Source organism: Nilaparvata lugens, chromosome 3, assembly GCF_014356525.2.
Source record: "Nilaparvata lugens isolate BPH chromosome 3, ASM1435652v1, whole genome shotgun sequence".
Taxonomy (NCBI): domain Eukaryota; kingdom Metazoa; phylum Arthropoda; class Insecta; order Hemiptera; family Delphacidae; genus Nilaparvata; species Nilaparvata lugens.
The window spans coordinates 65,059,791-65,074,057 of NC_052506.1; the positions used below are offsets into that span (position 1 = coordinate 65,059,791).

The following is a 14,267-nucleotide window of genomic DNA, read 5'->3' on the forward strand; positions in this document are numbered from 1 at the left end:
GGAATTTTCAATAATCATCATAAATGATGACAACACTACGGATGAAAACTTGATGGTCAAATAGAATACAAAATTGTAACTTACCAGGTCGAAGGGAAAGAGGTAAACCACCCGAATGATGGACCAAACAGGAATATGATAGACAGAGATCTTAATGGAGGATATTGAACAGATATGCATGAATACTATAATAGGCATAGACAGAAGATGAGATTTGGGATGCAAAAGACGGCTAAGGGTCTAATCAAAATTCGTTCTAAAATAATCACCAAAAAGAAGTAATAGAGGATAGAAAACCTTCAAATTCCATTTATTTTTCAAGTTTTTATTCATCTTTGATCTTGTGTTCAATATATTTTATATTCTCCGTAACTCATGAACGCACTCATCAAGGTGAGACAGCTATCTACTCTGTGAGGTAACTTTAACTTCTGTATATCAACCATTGTGGTGGAAGCGGTAGAGAGAATTTGATTCGAAAACTCAATCTCGCGGCTAGAAGAGATTCTTACTCGAAGTGAATTCTCTCAAGAGTATGATATCAATCGAGAGTTATGAATTCATTTTTGCGAGAAGCACATCATAACTCATGAAATGAAGGATGTTTGCTGGAGAGTGGCAGAGGTGATCGGAGTACTGGCGCGGATGTTTCATGTTTGCGAAGCTGATAAAATGTGTTTGAACAAGTCTGACATTATTAATTGAACGACTCTTGAGCCGACTACGCGTCTGCCTGGAGTCTGTTCACGTACTTGCTTGCTATTCATGTGTCAGATGCCTTCGTCTACATTAGACCGAGCTCAACAGTCTTCAGTCACTGACACACGCACACACGCTTACAAACACAAGCTCACTCTCGCACCTAAATTTATGTCACCGACTAATGTTCATCGCTTCTGTTGCTGCTGCTGCCTACTTGCCTCTTCTTCGAGAGCGAAAATCTCTTCAGTCTCAGTCTCAGTGTGCTAAAAGCATTCAAAGTCTCAGCAACATCGTTTCGAGCAGCGAGTGATGATCATTAATTAAACAACTTCTTGTATGTACCTTGACTGTACCTTCGGCTGGGAAACTCGCGCGCCAAGAAATGGCTTTTCATTGTTCCCGTTTTAATTCCTTCTCGACCCGAAATATTTTATTCAGGGCTTGTTTATTAGCGCCGGAGATGGTTATAAACTTGCTGTTGATCTTCTTATTCCTTTGAAGTAGACGGCGAAATGCCATTTGCAGCTCCTCCATCTACTGCGTTATACAACATTCTACCTTCCTATCATTAATCTGCCGTAAAGCTATAATATAATAATCATAAGAGAAAGTTTTCCCCGAGGTAGACCGAAACTTGCCTTTTTGTTTCAGCGTGATCGTGATGACCATCATCCTATCCACAATGATAATCAATGTTGGTAGTCGTTATATGCTATATTTAATTGGACCATCGCAGAGTTATATCAAGTCCAATGAATGAACATGATAATTGATCGGTATCATGGATCTTTAATATTACAAAGAGTAATGGGATGAGAGTTACAGTTAGTTGATTAGAATATTATTACAAATGGAAACTTCTCACTCATGTAACGTCAATCTTCAAGACTTCTAGAAACTTATGATGAGGTTCAAATCATAATGATTTCTCAACTGACGTTATTGAGATTGGGGGCAATCTGACTATTTCAAAACTAATAAAATCATGAATAGGTTTCTCCATGGTCCATTACTACTAACAATTGTTGTTTTACTCCATTCTTACTATCATAGAAATTATACGATACACAATTCCCATAATGACTCATGAAGCCCTAGTTGCCAGGAAAAAGCATAAAGGGTTAGGTTCATCAATATTTAATTAGTGATGGTAATATTTTGATTGATGGGCTACTCATGATCGTAAATGATAAAACTACTGTATTAATCTCTCTCTATTTTCAAAGTGCCTATTGACTGTCCTTAAAGCCTAGTTTATACAATGCCAATTGGCGGGACAATTGTCATAATGCAACTGACTGGATGAAATTACTGTCTTCGTATAAACACTTCACGACAATTGTCCTGGAATTAAACTGTCTCCGGAAGTAGACTATGGACAGTCAATTGGGCCCAGCGAGCCTCCCACCACTAGGAATCTCAGTTTTCGCGACAATTGGCGCTGTGTCAACGTGTAGGCCAGTAGCGATGTCTTGTTTTTGCCAGTTCAGTCACAACAGATGATGAGAACTCGGCCATGTTTAGCTGTCAACTGACGTGCTAATAGTTGGCCGCGTATCTTCTCGTTTAACTGGCCTGGCCTCCGACAATCCGCAATCACGTGATTACAATTGTCCGAAGACAACTGTCTCACCAATTGGCGATGTGTAAATTAGGCTTAACATCCGTGGAACAACTGTTTTCAATTCATTAATAACACCCACTTCAGTACTACGCATGTCAATCAGTGATATAAACTAAACTTGTACTGTGAATTTATTTTTCTATTGAGTTTGTACTTGAGAGTTGTCCAAGAGGGAATGAATGGGATAAATTCCAATTATTCAAACTCCTGGCTTAACAGTATTTCTCCTGGAATAATATACTAGGTGGAAGGAAGAAATTTAAGCAGTATCAGCCGATTAATTCAGGAGCAATAAATTGGGCCCGTGAGATAGGGAGTTTTCCTCTGCTACCTTTCCCTTTTGGCCGTAATCGTTCGAGTTTCTCGAAAGGAAAAGGAAAACGCTTTCCATTTGCACCCACAGCTGGAAAGTGTCCTAGCACCCGTTGGCTATTAACCGTTCCACTGAATGGTTTGTCTCACCAATCAATGACAGAGCGAGCGACTTTGCATTTATTAACTGTAATTATCATTGGCAGATGGCTGCCAAGGGTAACTACCTTCCTGATTAGAAATTATAATGCTTCAGAAAGACGCCAACAACTTTCAGCTCAAAAATTCTCGTCTTCTCGTTTAAAATCGCTTCTGCAGCTTCTGGAGCCTCTCCTCCTCATTCTCGTTAGAGGTGTGATAGCTTTCATTACTCTTGTCGATGAAGTTTCTGAATAAATTGTCGAAGGCAAACTTCACTCCAAGTCATCGTCTTTTTACGAATTTCAAATTAGTAAAGTTCGACGTTCAGAATCTCGCCGATAATTATCTGAGAAATGGAATACATTTCAACATAAGGAAATGATTGAGTTTTATTTGCATTACAAAGGTAGATAACAGTGCTCAGAGTGTAGAATCAATCAATGTTTAATACCTCGAATCCATCAAGGTTATTGTAGAAGGTAATTTCAGAATCTATATGATATAGCTGGATAGAAACTATTTATTGAATGCTTGATTGACTGATTCATACATATCTTGATTGTCCATTCCACAAAATACTATTAGGCTGATTCCCTTCCAATATTTCAACTATAATGTTCAAGTTTTGTCATAGGAAACAAACTTTCCACAAATCGAGGACATTAAATTGTTATTCTAATAGTTCAGAAACAGCTTAATCGACAACTGAGTTTCATATAGAATTCATAACTCACCAATGAGTAATGAATAAATTATATTTATCATGGGTATGCATTTCCTTTCGACACTCACAATTGTAGAAATTCTGTCTGAAGTTAGTTTACTTTCTTTCCAATAGGATATCAACTGTCCACGTAACCGATGTTCCTTATTCATCGATTGTCGCAGTTCGGTCAATTTGATTTAGTACACAAGAGACTTTGAAACCTGTTCACAGAAAAATCTCAAGTCATACCATAGAGCGGACGGCCTGATGTAGACTTCCGGAGATAAGGCGATTAGGGAGCATTATTTTGTACTGACTGCTGCTGGTTAAAAATTCTCATGAACATATAGATTAGTCGAATTCCAGCGTACGCTGGAATTTGGGAGAGTCGAACGGCATTTTCCAAGATACTAATTTCTACTTTTCCACCTTTTATTGCTAGAATGGTTGAAAAAACTATAGCATCAATTTCTAGAGGAATTTATGTTATTTATACCATCTAATCTACAGATACATGAGGAAGTGGCGCACATTTATAATGAAGATCCAGGAAATCCACTTGCCTTCAGTTAACATGAACCAGGGGAACATTCCAAAAATCATAGAAGTAATTGATGAATTAATTTGACGCTAAAAATACATTCAATATTATATCAAAAGGTCGATGATGAATTAATCGAAATGGATGATGATTTCAAATGTCGAAAACCTCGAGCATTTTCATCAACTTTCAATAACTCTCATATCCAACTTGACAGGTTTGTCCACATCCAAAAGGAAAATTCAGTCCACAAAATAAAATATCAAACAAAATTCATTCATTCTCGATATCTTCTTGAGGTCTTTTTTGTCGTATGATATTCCGTCGTGAACTGTTATACAGTAATAGATGAAGACTGTCAAGCGATAATTATTATTGTTTATCGACTCTCTCTGTTTATTTTCAAATTGAAATACATTTAAAATAACAAATCCAATAAAGTCTAATTGCAATAGACAGATTCCACATCATTTGACAGAGTGTCGCTCACTGAGGTGAAGCGTGCATTGTTTCAGAGATGCATCATTGAATATGAATTTGTTGGTGACTGGCAAAGAGACGTGTATCATGTGAAGCGCTCATCAACAAACCAGGGCCAGCAATCAATAAATGTTGTGTGGGAGCCAAGCGAGAAGAAAGTAGACAAAGCTTTCACCCCATCGGCTTCAATGTCTGTCGATATGGAAAGCTGCCAGACACAGGCTTCTCCTGTTCCAGCTCTTCTTCCTGCAATGAGATGGAAAAGTCTCGTGCTCGGAAAAGTGAGAAAAAAGGACAAGACCGGAAGGTCTGAAAAGCGGATGGTGGTGTTGCGACAAAAGAGACAAAAAAGGAAAAGTTTTTTAAAGAGAGATGGAGAAGAAACGCTTTATTCTGCTCCGTTGCTCTTTTCTTTGGGGCTTGGACGATATCATAGCGTCTAATGAAATTAAAAAATCCAATCTGCTCCCGCGCCACATTTCCAGCTCACTACTACTGCCACTGCCACTGGCCAGCAGCACGCTCAACCAGCAACAAAAGATCTCCGACTATTTCTCCACACCTTCTAATACAATCAAGTTGAGAGCACTCTAAAAAGGTCAATTAATTAATGAGAAGACGATAAAAAATGCAAACGTACAGAACAAGAACAACGAGCAACTAGAGTGTAAAAGAAATCACTGTGGAACGACTTCTCAGTCAATTGTAAGATGAGTTTCATTCATTTTCTGAACATTTCATATCAATTGAAAACGATTCACCTCCCTCACAGTTTTTATTGAAATTTATGATTATTTCCAGGAGTCAGTTCATAGCTCTCCTATGTCATTTTTATCATAATCTGTATCATAATTTGTATTATTTCATTTTGATTGATCCATTCACGTACACATACAACAAAAGAATTAGAAAGAAAAAAAAATCTCAGTACCCTTTTCGAATATTTAATCACAACATGTTTCGGACATTGATGCCATTTCAAGTGTCCGAAACATGTTGTAATTAAATATTCAAAAAGGGTACTAAAATTTTTATTTTTTCTTTCTATTTCTATGAAAAGTAGCCCTATACAGCTGCTTGCACTTTACTCTCAAGTGGCTTTGATGTTACCCACGATTCACTACCATAGAGTAGTAGTGGAGCTGCCATTGTCTTATAAAATTTCATTATCGTGCTTGTGGTAGCTTTCTTTCCCAATGTCCTACTGATACTTCCACAAATCATTTGGAACCTTCCTACCTTCTCCTCTACATTCAATTCATCTTTATAACTAATTTCACAACCCAGATATGTGAACTGAGACACCTGCTCCAATACCTTGTTGTCTATCACAATCTTCGATCTTACATATCAGATACTAATTAATTTATTTATTTATTAGGTTAGCACAGACAATACAATGATCGGAAAAGAAAAAACAGGATATTCCCCAAAACTTCTTCAATTTCCTAATTTAGTTTCAAATTGTCTCATTGCATGGTATTGTGATGTAGAAGGGGATTTTCAATTTCAATTTTATTGATGAGATGCATTGTACAATAATGCAATATTGTCACAAGTCAAATACAAATTCACATTTACATTGGTACATTATATTGTGTTAAAAATATCAAGATATTAAAATAACAAAAATAACTCAATTCCATGACAAGATGATAAGAATCGTTTTAAAAACATCTCAATTGAAAAAATTCCATTGCAATGTAAAATAATTTTTCGATCAGCCAGTGCTTCATCTTAGTCTTCGAAACTTGTGAGTCAATCTCAGATATAACAGGTGGGAGAGAGTTCAATATTTTCCTGCTAATTTGATCAGGACTACCCTGAAAGAAATACGTTCTATGAGTATCCAGTCTTAGAGCATTCCTAGACTTCGTGTTTTACCCATGTATATACGATCATTCAAGAAGCTCCATGTTTGAGTCCTCGAGTATGTATGGACAGGGAAGGGTCAGAATTCATGCACTTAGGAACAGTGCCCTGCAAGGGGCTCTGGGAGGTTCCCCAGCAACATTCTGACCACTCGCTTCTGTGTCTTGAATAATCTGACAATTCCAGTTGATTACCCCAGGAGATCAAGCCGTATGTCAGTATAGGTTGAAAGTATCCATAATGAGCCGAAAATACTACTTTCTTGTTCAGACTCGTCATTAATCATGATGCAGCAAATGTCACCCTATTGATTACATATATATAGCTTAGGGAAAGGCTACAAAAAATCTGCCTGTAGATTTCCAGCATTAAATCATTTTGAGCAATATGGAATGATTGATAATACACAATAAATGTTCCAGGAATGATATTTCATTTGGTTTCATTGTGTACCAAGAAATATTACACGGATAAGGTATCAAGGTATCTGTCATGTGGTTATTAACGAGCAGGTAGATCTAGCATAGCAGGTGGATGGTGACAGTGCCATTAGTTGCTCGTTCCTCTAGAGCTCGATTCCAGTGTCAGCATCCATTACTCAGATGAATATTCTCTTTAACAAGCTTTGACATCGAACGTCAGTATAAATTCATTAAACCTTTCGCAGGTAATGCTAGAATATTCATTCGGGTACTGGTGTCATCTCCAAGTGGCAATATGCAATCGAAATTCATTATTCACATTGTAAATTGGTTTGAAAACATCACAGGCTGTCATCCATATAATTTTGACACCTGCTGTCAAAATGCATAGAAGGATTATGTGTAGGCCTACAACGATACTCAGGAGAACGAGTTCATGTAGAATTAACTTTTTTATGTAAAAAATCATTTTGTTTACTCTATATTTTTACTTCACAAGGTTTTTTCCTGAATTTTGTTTTTGTCAAGTAATTTTTGTAGTTCTTAGCTCCCCAAGAAAATCCACTCTTCACTCCTCTACGCTACCAGGTTTATTACTTTTCATAATTGATAGAGCCGGTTTAAGGATTACAATTTTGGAAAAGACTTCTCCGATAGCAGTTTTAGTAGCTATGAAGGTACTTTGAGTTGAAACAGCGGATTCAACCCAATACTTGAGAGGCGGTAATGTTTACTGGAAGTTTTAATCGAAAAAGTTGAACAGAATATCTGAGTCCATTCCGTTTATATATCCTACAGGAATTAAGCAAAACCCGACCAATTCTAATTGCTTCTTGTAGTGAAAGTTGAGTTGTTGGACTTTACGATCGCAAAACTGTGAATTACGTGGAACTTGGGTCTATATTAAGAAAGGCTAACAAAAGAACAGATTCTAACTTGTTCAGCATGATCAGGAGGTGTATCAGTATAATTAATTTCCTCCTGACAGCTCCGTTTTTGTCTCCTTAGTCAACTAAGTAAAGTTAATCTCAACAGAAACCAACCAACTTGAGAAAAATATTTATCGTTCAGCTCGAAGCCCGTTACTTTATTCAATAATCTTGCAGTCTTGGTTTCACTCGTTTTGTTTGAAAATAATAAGAACTTAGTATTTATTACTTTCCTTGCCCTATTACCATAGGTAAGGAAAGTATTGCTTTCCGAAAAAAATTGAGGTACACCAATTTCCAAATTTCTACACAAGGTCCCCTGGGTCCAAAAAAGTGGTTTTTGGGTATTGGTCTGGGGTATTTGGGTACTTGGGTACTTGGGTACTTGGGTATTTGTGTGTGTGTGTGTGTGTGTGTGTGTGTGTGTGTGTGTGTGTGTGTGTGTGTGTGTGTGTGTGTGTGTGTGTGTCTTTGTGTGTGTGTATGAGTGTATGTGCGTCTGTGTACACGATATCTCATCTCCCAATTAAAGGAATGACTTGAAATTTGGAACTTAAGGTCCTTACAATATAAGGATCCAACAAGAACAATTTCGATCTGATGCAATCCAAGATGGCGGATAAAATGGCGAAAATGTTGTCAAAAACAGGGTTTTTTGCGATTTTCTCGAAAACGGCTTCAACGATTTTGATCAAATTTATACCTAAAATAGTCATTGATGAGCTCTATCAACTGCCACAAGTCCCATATCTGTAAAAAATCTTTGCAAAGTTTGATTTTAGATTCTCAATTATCAGGCTTTAGATACAATTTGAACAGAAAATTCCAAGTGGAAAAGATTGAGCATGAAAATCTCTTCAATTAATGTTCAGTAACATTTTCACGTAAAATTGAAAATAAGCTCGAAATTCGAGAAAATGTTATTATTTTAATTACAAATTGTTGGCAACTGTTGATTCTATTAAATCATTTACTATGAAGAGATAGCAAACTTCGTGTGTCTCCAGCCTTATTGTCCTGTCACCAGCTGGCTTGGATCTTTGAATAGTAGACTTGAGATGCGCGGGAACACTAGCGTCAGGTGATAAATTTTCATAACGGCAAGGAAAGTTGTGTTAGTGCACCACACCAGATTTTTTTATTAATTATTTGTCATCTTACCGAGCTGTGTGTTTTTGTTTTTCGTATTGATTCTGATTGTGAATATTGTGAGTCTGAATAAATAAAATTTGTGAATTTACAACTTATCTATTTTTATACGTGTTCTTCGTAATTACTGACTTGTACAAAATAACAATGAAAAAAAATTCCTTTTGTTCCATGGCATGATTATATTTATCAAATAATTGAATAATTATTGAGCATGGATGATTTTTGATGAATGCACAGATGTGTTTCCTCAATTGTATCACTCTTGAATGAGAATAACAATCTACGAATACACTATTTCATCTTTAGATTATGTACTATCAATATATATCTCTTCCAACCCTAGAGTACTGTTCTTATTTCTATAACGTTACTAATAAACAAAACAAATCAATCAAATCAAATCAAGATGAAAATTTTTATCCACAATACAAACAATTGAGGGTCCTGCCAAACCCGAAGGTTTTTCGGCGGGTGCCCAGCTACAAAAAAAATGCGAGTTACAAAGATAAATAAACTTAGACAAAATAAAAAAAAACACAGTACTATTAATAGTATCAATTTATTAATTCCTGTTTTATAATTTTCTTATAAATACGCATATTGTATGTAAGCTTTTATTTTCATCATTTGACATCTTCAAAATTCAATTAGTATGAGAAGTGCATAATGCATATTCTTGGTATATTTTTGGAGAAGGTACACATTTAATCATGCTAACTAGAGTAGCAAATCTAAAAAGAAGTTTGAAGGATTCTAGACATCACAGTAATACAATACTGTATTTAAAGCAATAAAATTTGAGTATTTTAGTAAAATACTATACTGTATATAAGGAGGAATTTTTATGTTATAAGTCCATATAACTTTTCATTCATGATATACTGGGCATATTTTTATTTGGTGTTTACTACAAATCAGTTGCATTTTCAAATTAACAAGGTATTTGGCTGATCATTCAATACAGATTCCAGTATGAATGAGTACTTGAAGCACTGCTAGACGCCATGCTGTTAATGTCTGAGGGTGTCGAAAGATTTTTGACACAATGGAGTCCTATGTAAAATTCACGCATGATTGGTATTTTAGGGTGAAATCAATAAGTCCCTCCATTTATACCATGGTTATTATGTAAGCACACCTGTACGACCTTGTACTTCACTCACTAGTTTAGATGTAAAAAATAGAATAATATATTTTTGAAAGTTTATTCTCTCAATAATGAAACTTTAAACTTGTATGTTTCAGATACTGACAACGTAACAGAGATTACCACAACGGAAGAGGATGATCGGAACTCGTCAATCAGCATAACAACTCCGATAGTAGTGAGCAGTGCTTCGACAGTGTCAACTTTGACCAAAGATGTTACATCGAGCAGTCCCGACATAACGATCGGGCAGGGAGAGCCCAAACGAGGATTCTCCAGTGTGACTAGTTCGGGAGCCATTAGTAGTTCAAGTGATAGTGAAACAATTGATAAGCGCAATGAGACGGGTAGGGAGGAATCGTCAGTGCCGTTGAACGATCCGCGGATATTTCTGTTGGGTGAAAATCATCATGAAGATCTTTTCGATCAACATCGTGCGATTTTAGACAAGGAGGGGAGAGGACATGAGAATGGGTCGGTGCATTCTCCCCTGGTGCGGGGCAACGGGCAGCGAGTGGGTGATAGGAGGTCATCGCTCACTTCTCGGTTCAGGCCCGAGGCGTCGCACTTGGTAGCTCCCCGACCGCCAAATCCTCCCGATTTGGTATCTTCCGTGGCTCCAACACCAGCGCATCCGCGTGTCACCACATCCACCGATCACAGAGACAATTCAGTGAGGCATTCAGCCGCCGTCCTTCCTAGGAAGGAAACCTCGTTGAGGGCGTTTCATAAGCCGAGGAAATCAACGAGTCTGCTGAGTGAGCTGCTGACTCCGACCAGGTCGACAGCGGCAAGTGACGTGACCAAGGGGCCAGCGCCAGGGCCATCCGGTAAGCCGAGCCAAGCCACTCCCAAGCCACCTGCCCCTGCCGACGATGACTACTACTTGTACGACTACCCGGATCTCGTCTATAATAGCTCCGGTGAGTAATAACAATATTTGTGACTGATAGACACTTCCAAAATAAAGTTCTCAATTATCTATTGGAAAGGTGGGCAAGTTGCCAACAAGATTTTGGTTCAGTGGTCAGACCCTTTAGTCTGTTAGAGCTATCCGGTTGTTGGTTCGAATCCTGCCAGTAGACATCAACGTTTGATCATCTCATTAATCACTTATATACTTAATACATAACCCAATCACTAGATTTTACTCATTTAGACTAAACATTTATATAAAGCCAAATATTTAGGCCATCTAAAAAAATGAGCCACTCAACATCCATTACAAATTCGAACAGTTTATTTCAAATTGTAAGAGCATTGATATAGTTTTCCATTTTCATATTTCTAATTTTTCATTTTCCATACAGATTTATTCCCGATTTTGAAAGATTTTCTGACCAATCTCACATTGAATAATACCGATCTCAAAAAAAATTTGTCCCAAAAAACATAATAAAAAATCTAAACAGTAGTATGTAATGTTTAACATTTCTCCTCATTACAAGTTGGATTAGAAATTGATCTGCATCTGATCTTTGGGAGGCTTGGATGAATCGGGAGGCTCAGTTAGTGATGTACGGTAAGATATTCTAGACTTCACTATTCATTGGCCAAAAATCTTATGTTCCCATTAATTTCCTGGTAGGATTAATATTAGTCTGTGATGTCAGTCTATGATGATAATGTATTGATGCTTAAATTGATACCTGGAACATTTCATTAGAGAATTTGAATATACCTTGGACAACATCTTATTGAAGAAATTTATTATTCCTTGGAATTCAATCATTACATTTTTCAGATCATATTTCCAGTTCCATTTCTATCCGCTTTGTCCACTCCTATGCTTCATTCAACGTTGAGAAGTATTTGGTGTAAATAATAAAATATAGAATAACAAAAAAGATAGTAAAATATGTAGCCTCACTTGCCAATGGGTTGAAAACGTTGAAATAAATCTAGTTCTGGCAGAAATGACTGATAATGAAATTAATACTAGAGTAAATGAATGGGAAACCATTCCAGAGGTTGAAGCTCCAAGAGTTGAAACAAGATGAAGTTTAGTGAAGAAAGAAAAGCTGCATTTTCTCAAAAATATGAAAGACTGGTGAGCAAACAAGAAAACACCAAGTCTTATCAACGATCGTGGATCATACTCTCGACTGCTGATAATGATAGTAATAATAAATATATGTTATTATCGCTGTTTTCAATACATCAGCATCATTCCACTCTTGCTATGGCTTTGGAGAGAAACTTTATTTTCTCATTAAACTCAACTCTTGTTTCAGTTTTTCTGTAGTGAGTTTCCGATTATAACCAATACAAATAATCAAGGTTCTTCTAATGAATAGAATCAGACTGTGTGTGATTTTTTCAGTTCATCATTGTATGTGAAGATTATCGATTCGATTTTTTTTCTACTCTCATAATATATCAAATTGATTCATTATGGAGAATGGAAAGCTCACTATTTTCCAATTTATTACTGTTTTTGTTTCTGAGTAGAGTAATCTGTTCTCTCTAAGTGAGTTCTCTTTAATTAATTCTCTGTAAGTTTTTGATTGAAGCCATTCTCAAAGATCTCCATCAAATTGAAATTTTCAGAGGATGAGCAGTTAGATGGATAAGATTAAATTATAGTGAATTTCATTTCAAAATAAATCTTCTCCTATGATGACATTTTTCGTCTCTGAATATTCTAGTCTCTCAAATTGTTTCAACATGACATCCCAGTATGGTTCATTACTTTTGATCAGCAAGCACTGTTACTCGTCCTGATGGGTTAATCTTCCATATTATTTTCCAAGGTTGGATATAAAATAATCTGCATGTCTCCTACAAAGTTACAGTAAGATCCTAGACATTCAAGCTTGACTTCAGTCTCTTGAAAAAAGTGGACGATGTTATTCAAAATGTTGGCTTGATATTTTCATGAGTAAACTGAGTGGAAGGGCAACCAACTGAGACGATTTGAAGAAAATCCGGGACAAGGGAAAAACTGGTGAACCAGAGGATAGAGGAATTGAACAGGAGCAGGTGGCACCAACAGATAAGAGCCTGCGCTTCCCTGATCCCACCTTCAGAAGGGAATTTGTCTTGATTATCAAAGTCTCTTCCAGTTCCTACTTCCCCTGCTCCAGCCCCAAGTCGTCTTCAAGGAGTAAGGAGACGTAAACCCGACTGACAAAAACTGGTGTTCTCTCCTTAGTCAACCTTGTTATCAACTCTATCTTTTGAAGAAGCCATCAAGAATGTTCAAGGGAGATGTTCTGTAGTAGAAATTGAATCAAGTCATTTCCAAGTTGATTCCAGTAACTGCTGTTTCACTCCTCTCCTGTTTGTCTCTGTCGCTCTTGAAATTTTTCAAAGTTTATTCTCATTTCATGTTAGTTCATTAAAAACCTGAAAAATTACCTTACAATAATGAAAACTAAATAATTATCCGGGATAACATACCTGATTACATATTACCTGATAACATACATATTTTTCAAGAGCGACAATGTACCATCAGTGGAATAATTCAGAATTCACTTGGAATACTTCTTCGAATATACACGAGAAATATGATGAATCAAAAAGATCATCCAAGTGATACAGAAATGGCAATTCTATGGAAGGCAAAGTACATAAGAGCCTGCTCGCGTTCACAATCCTTCCATTCTAGGATATTGATATCAGACTCCATCATCCCCAACACTCAGACAACACTCATCCCAAGTATTCCTCCTGATTTACAACAACCACAAAGAATTCCTTGATTAGCAGAACTGTGTAAGTTTCTCCTCAGATGATATCCCAACTGTCACTATCACAATAACTACAGAAATATTTTAAAAAATCCACATCTGGGAATTTATCATTATTATTCGTTTGTTCTGTGATAATATTAATTTCGTCAATACACAGACAACCCCTATTATTACTATACAATTTGACGTTTGAAAAATGTATACATTTGGACATTGGTTTTTTTCTCAAACAAATACACAAGATACATTGAGTGCAAAATGACAACATATTTTACAAATTTATAAACAGAAGAGAGAGATCATTGTGAAATGTTCACTCAAACTATTATTGAATAAAAAATAATCCCTTCTCCATTAAACCTCCATTCCTCTTAAACGCATGAGTTGTGATTCCCAAACCACTGCTGTGAGTGATGTTCTCATTAAGGCCAATAATGATCGTTAAATGGAAAATTAGTCATGGGTAGATAGCCGTAGACTTGCTGCACCTCTATTCTAAGAATTATAAAGATAAATTCATAGTTGATATGCATTACTAGTA

General features: G+C 36.5%; 1 protein-coding gene across 7 annotated transcripts in view; it reads left to right on the forward strand.

Moving 5' to 3' along the window:
- LOC111053237 overlaps window positions 1–14,267 on the forward strand; it is a 285,465-nt gene that overhangs the window by 236,808 nt on the left and 34,390 nt on the right. For all 7 annotated transcript variants that reach the window (XM_039424319.1, XM_039424323.1, XM_039424321.1 and 4 more), the window contains one exon: window positions 10,127–10,951. In XM_039424319.1, coding sequence (XP_039280253.1) covers window positions 10,127–10,951 — 825 coding nt within the window. The remainder of the gene's footprint in view (window positions 1–10,126; window positions 10,952–14,267) is intronic.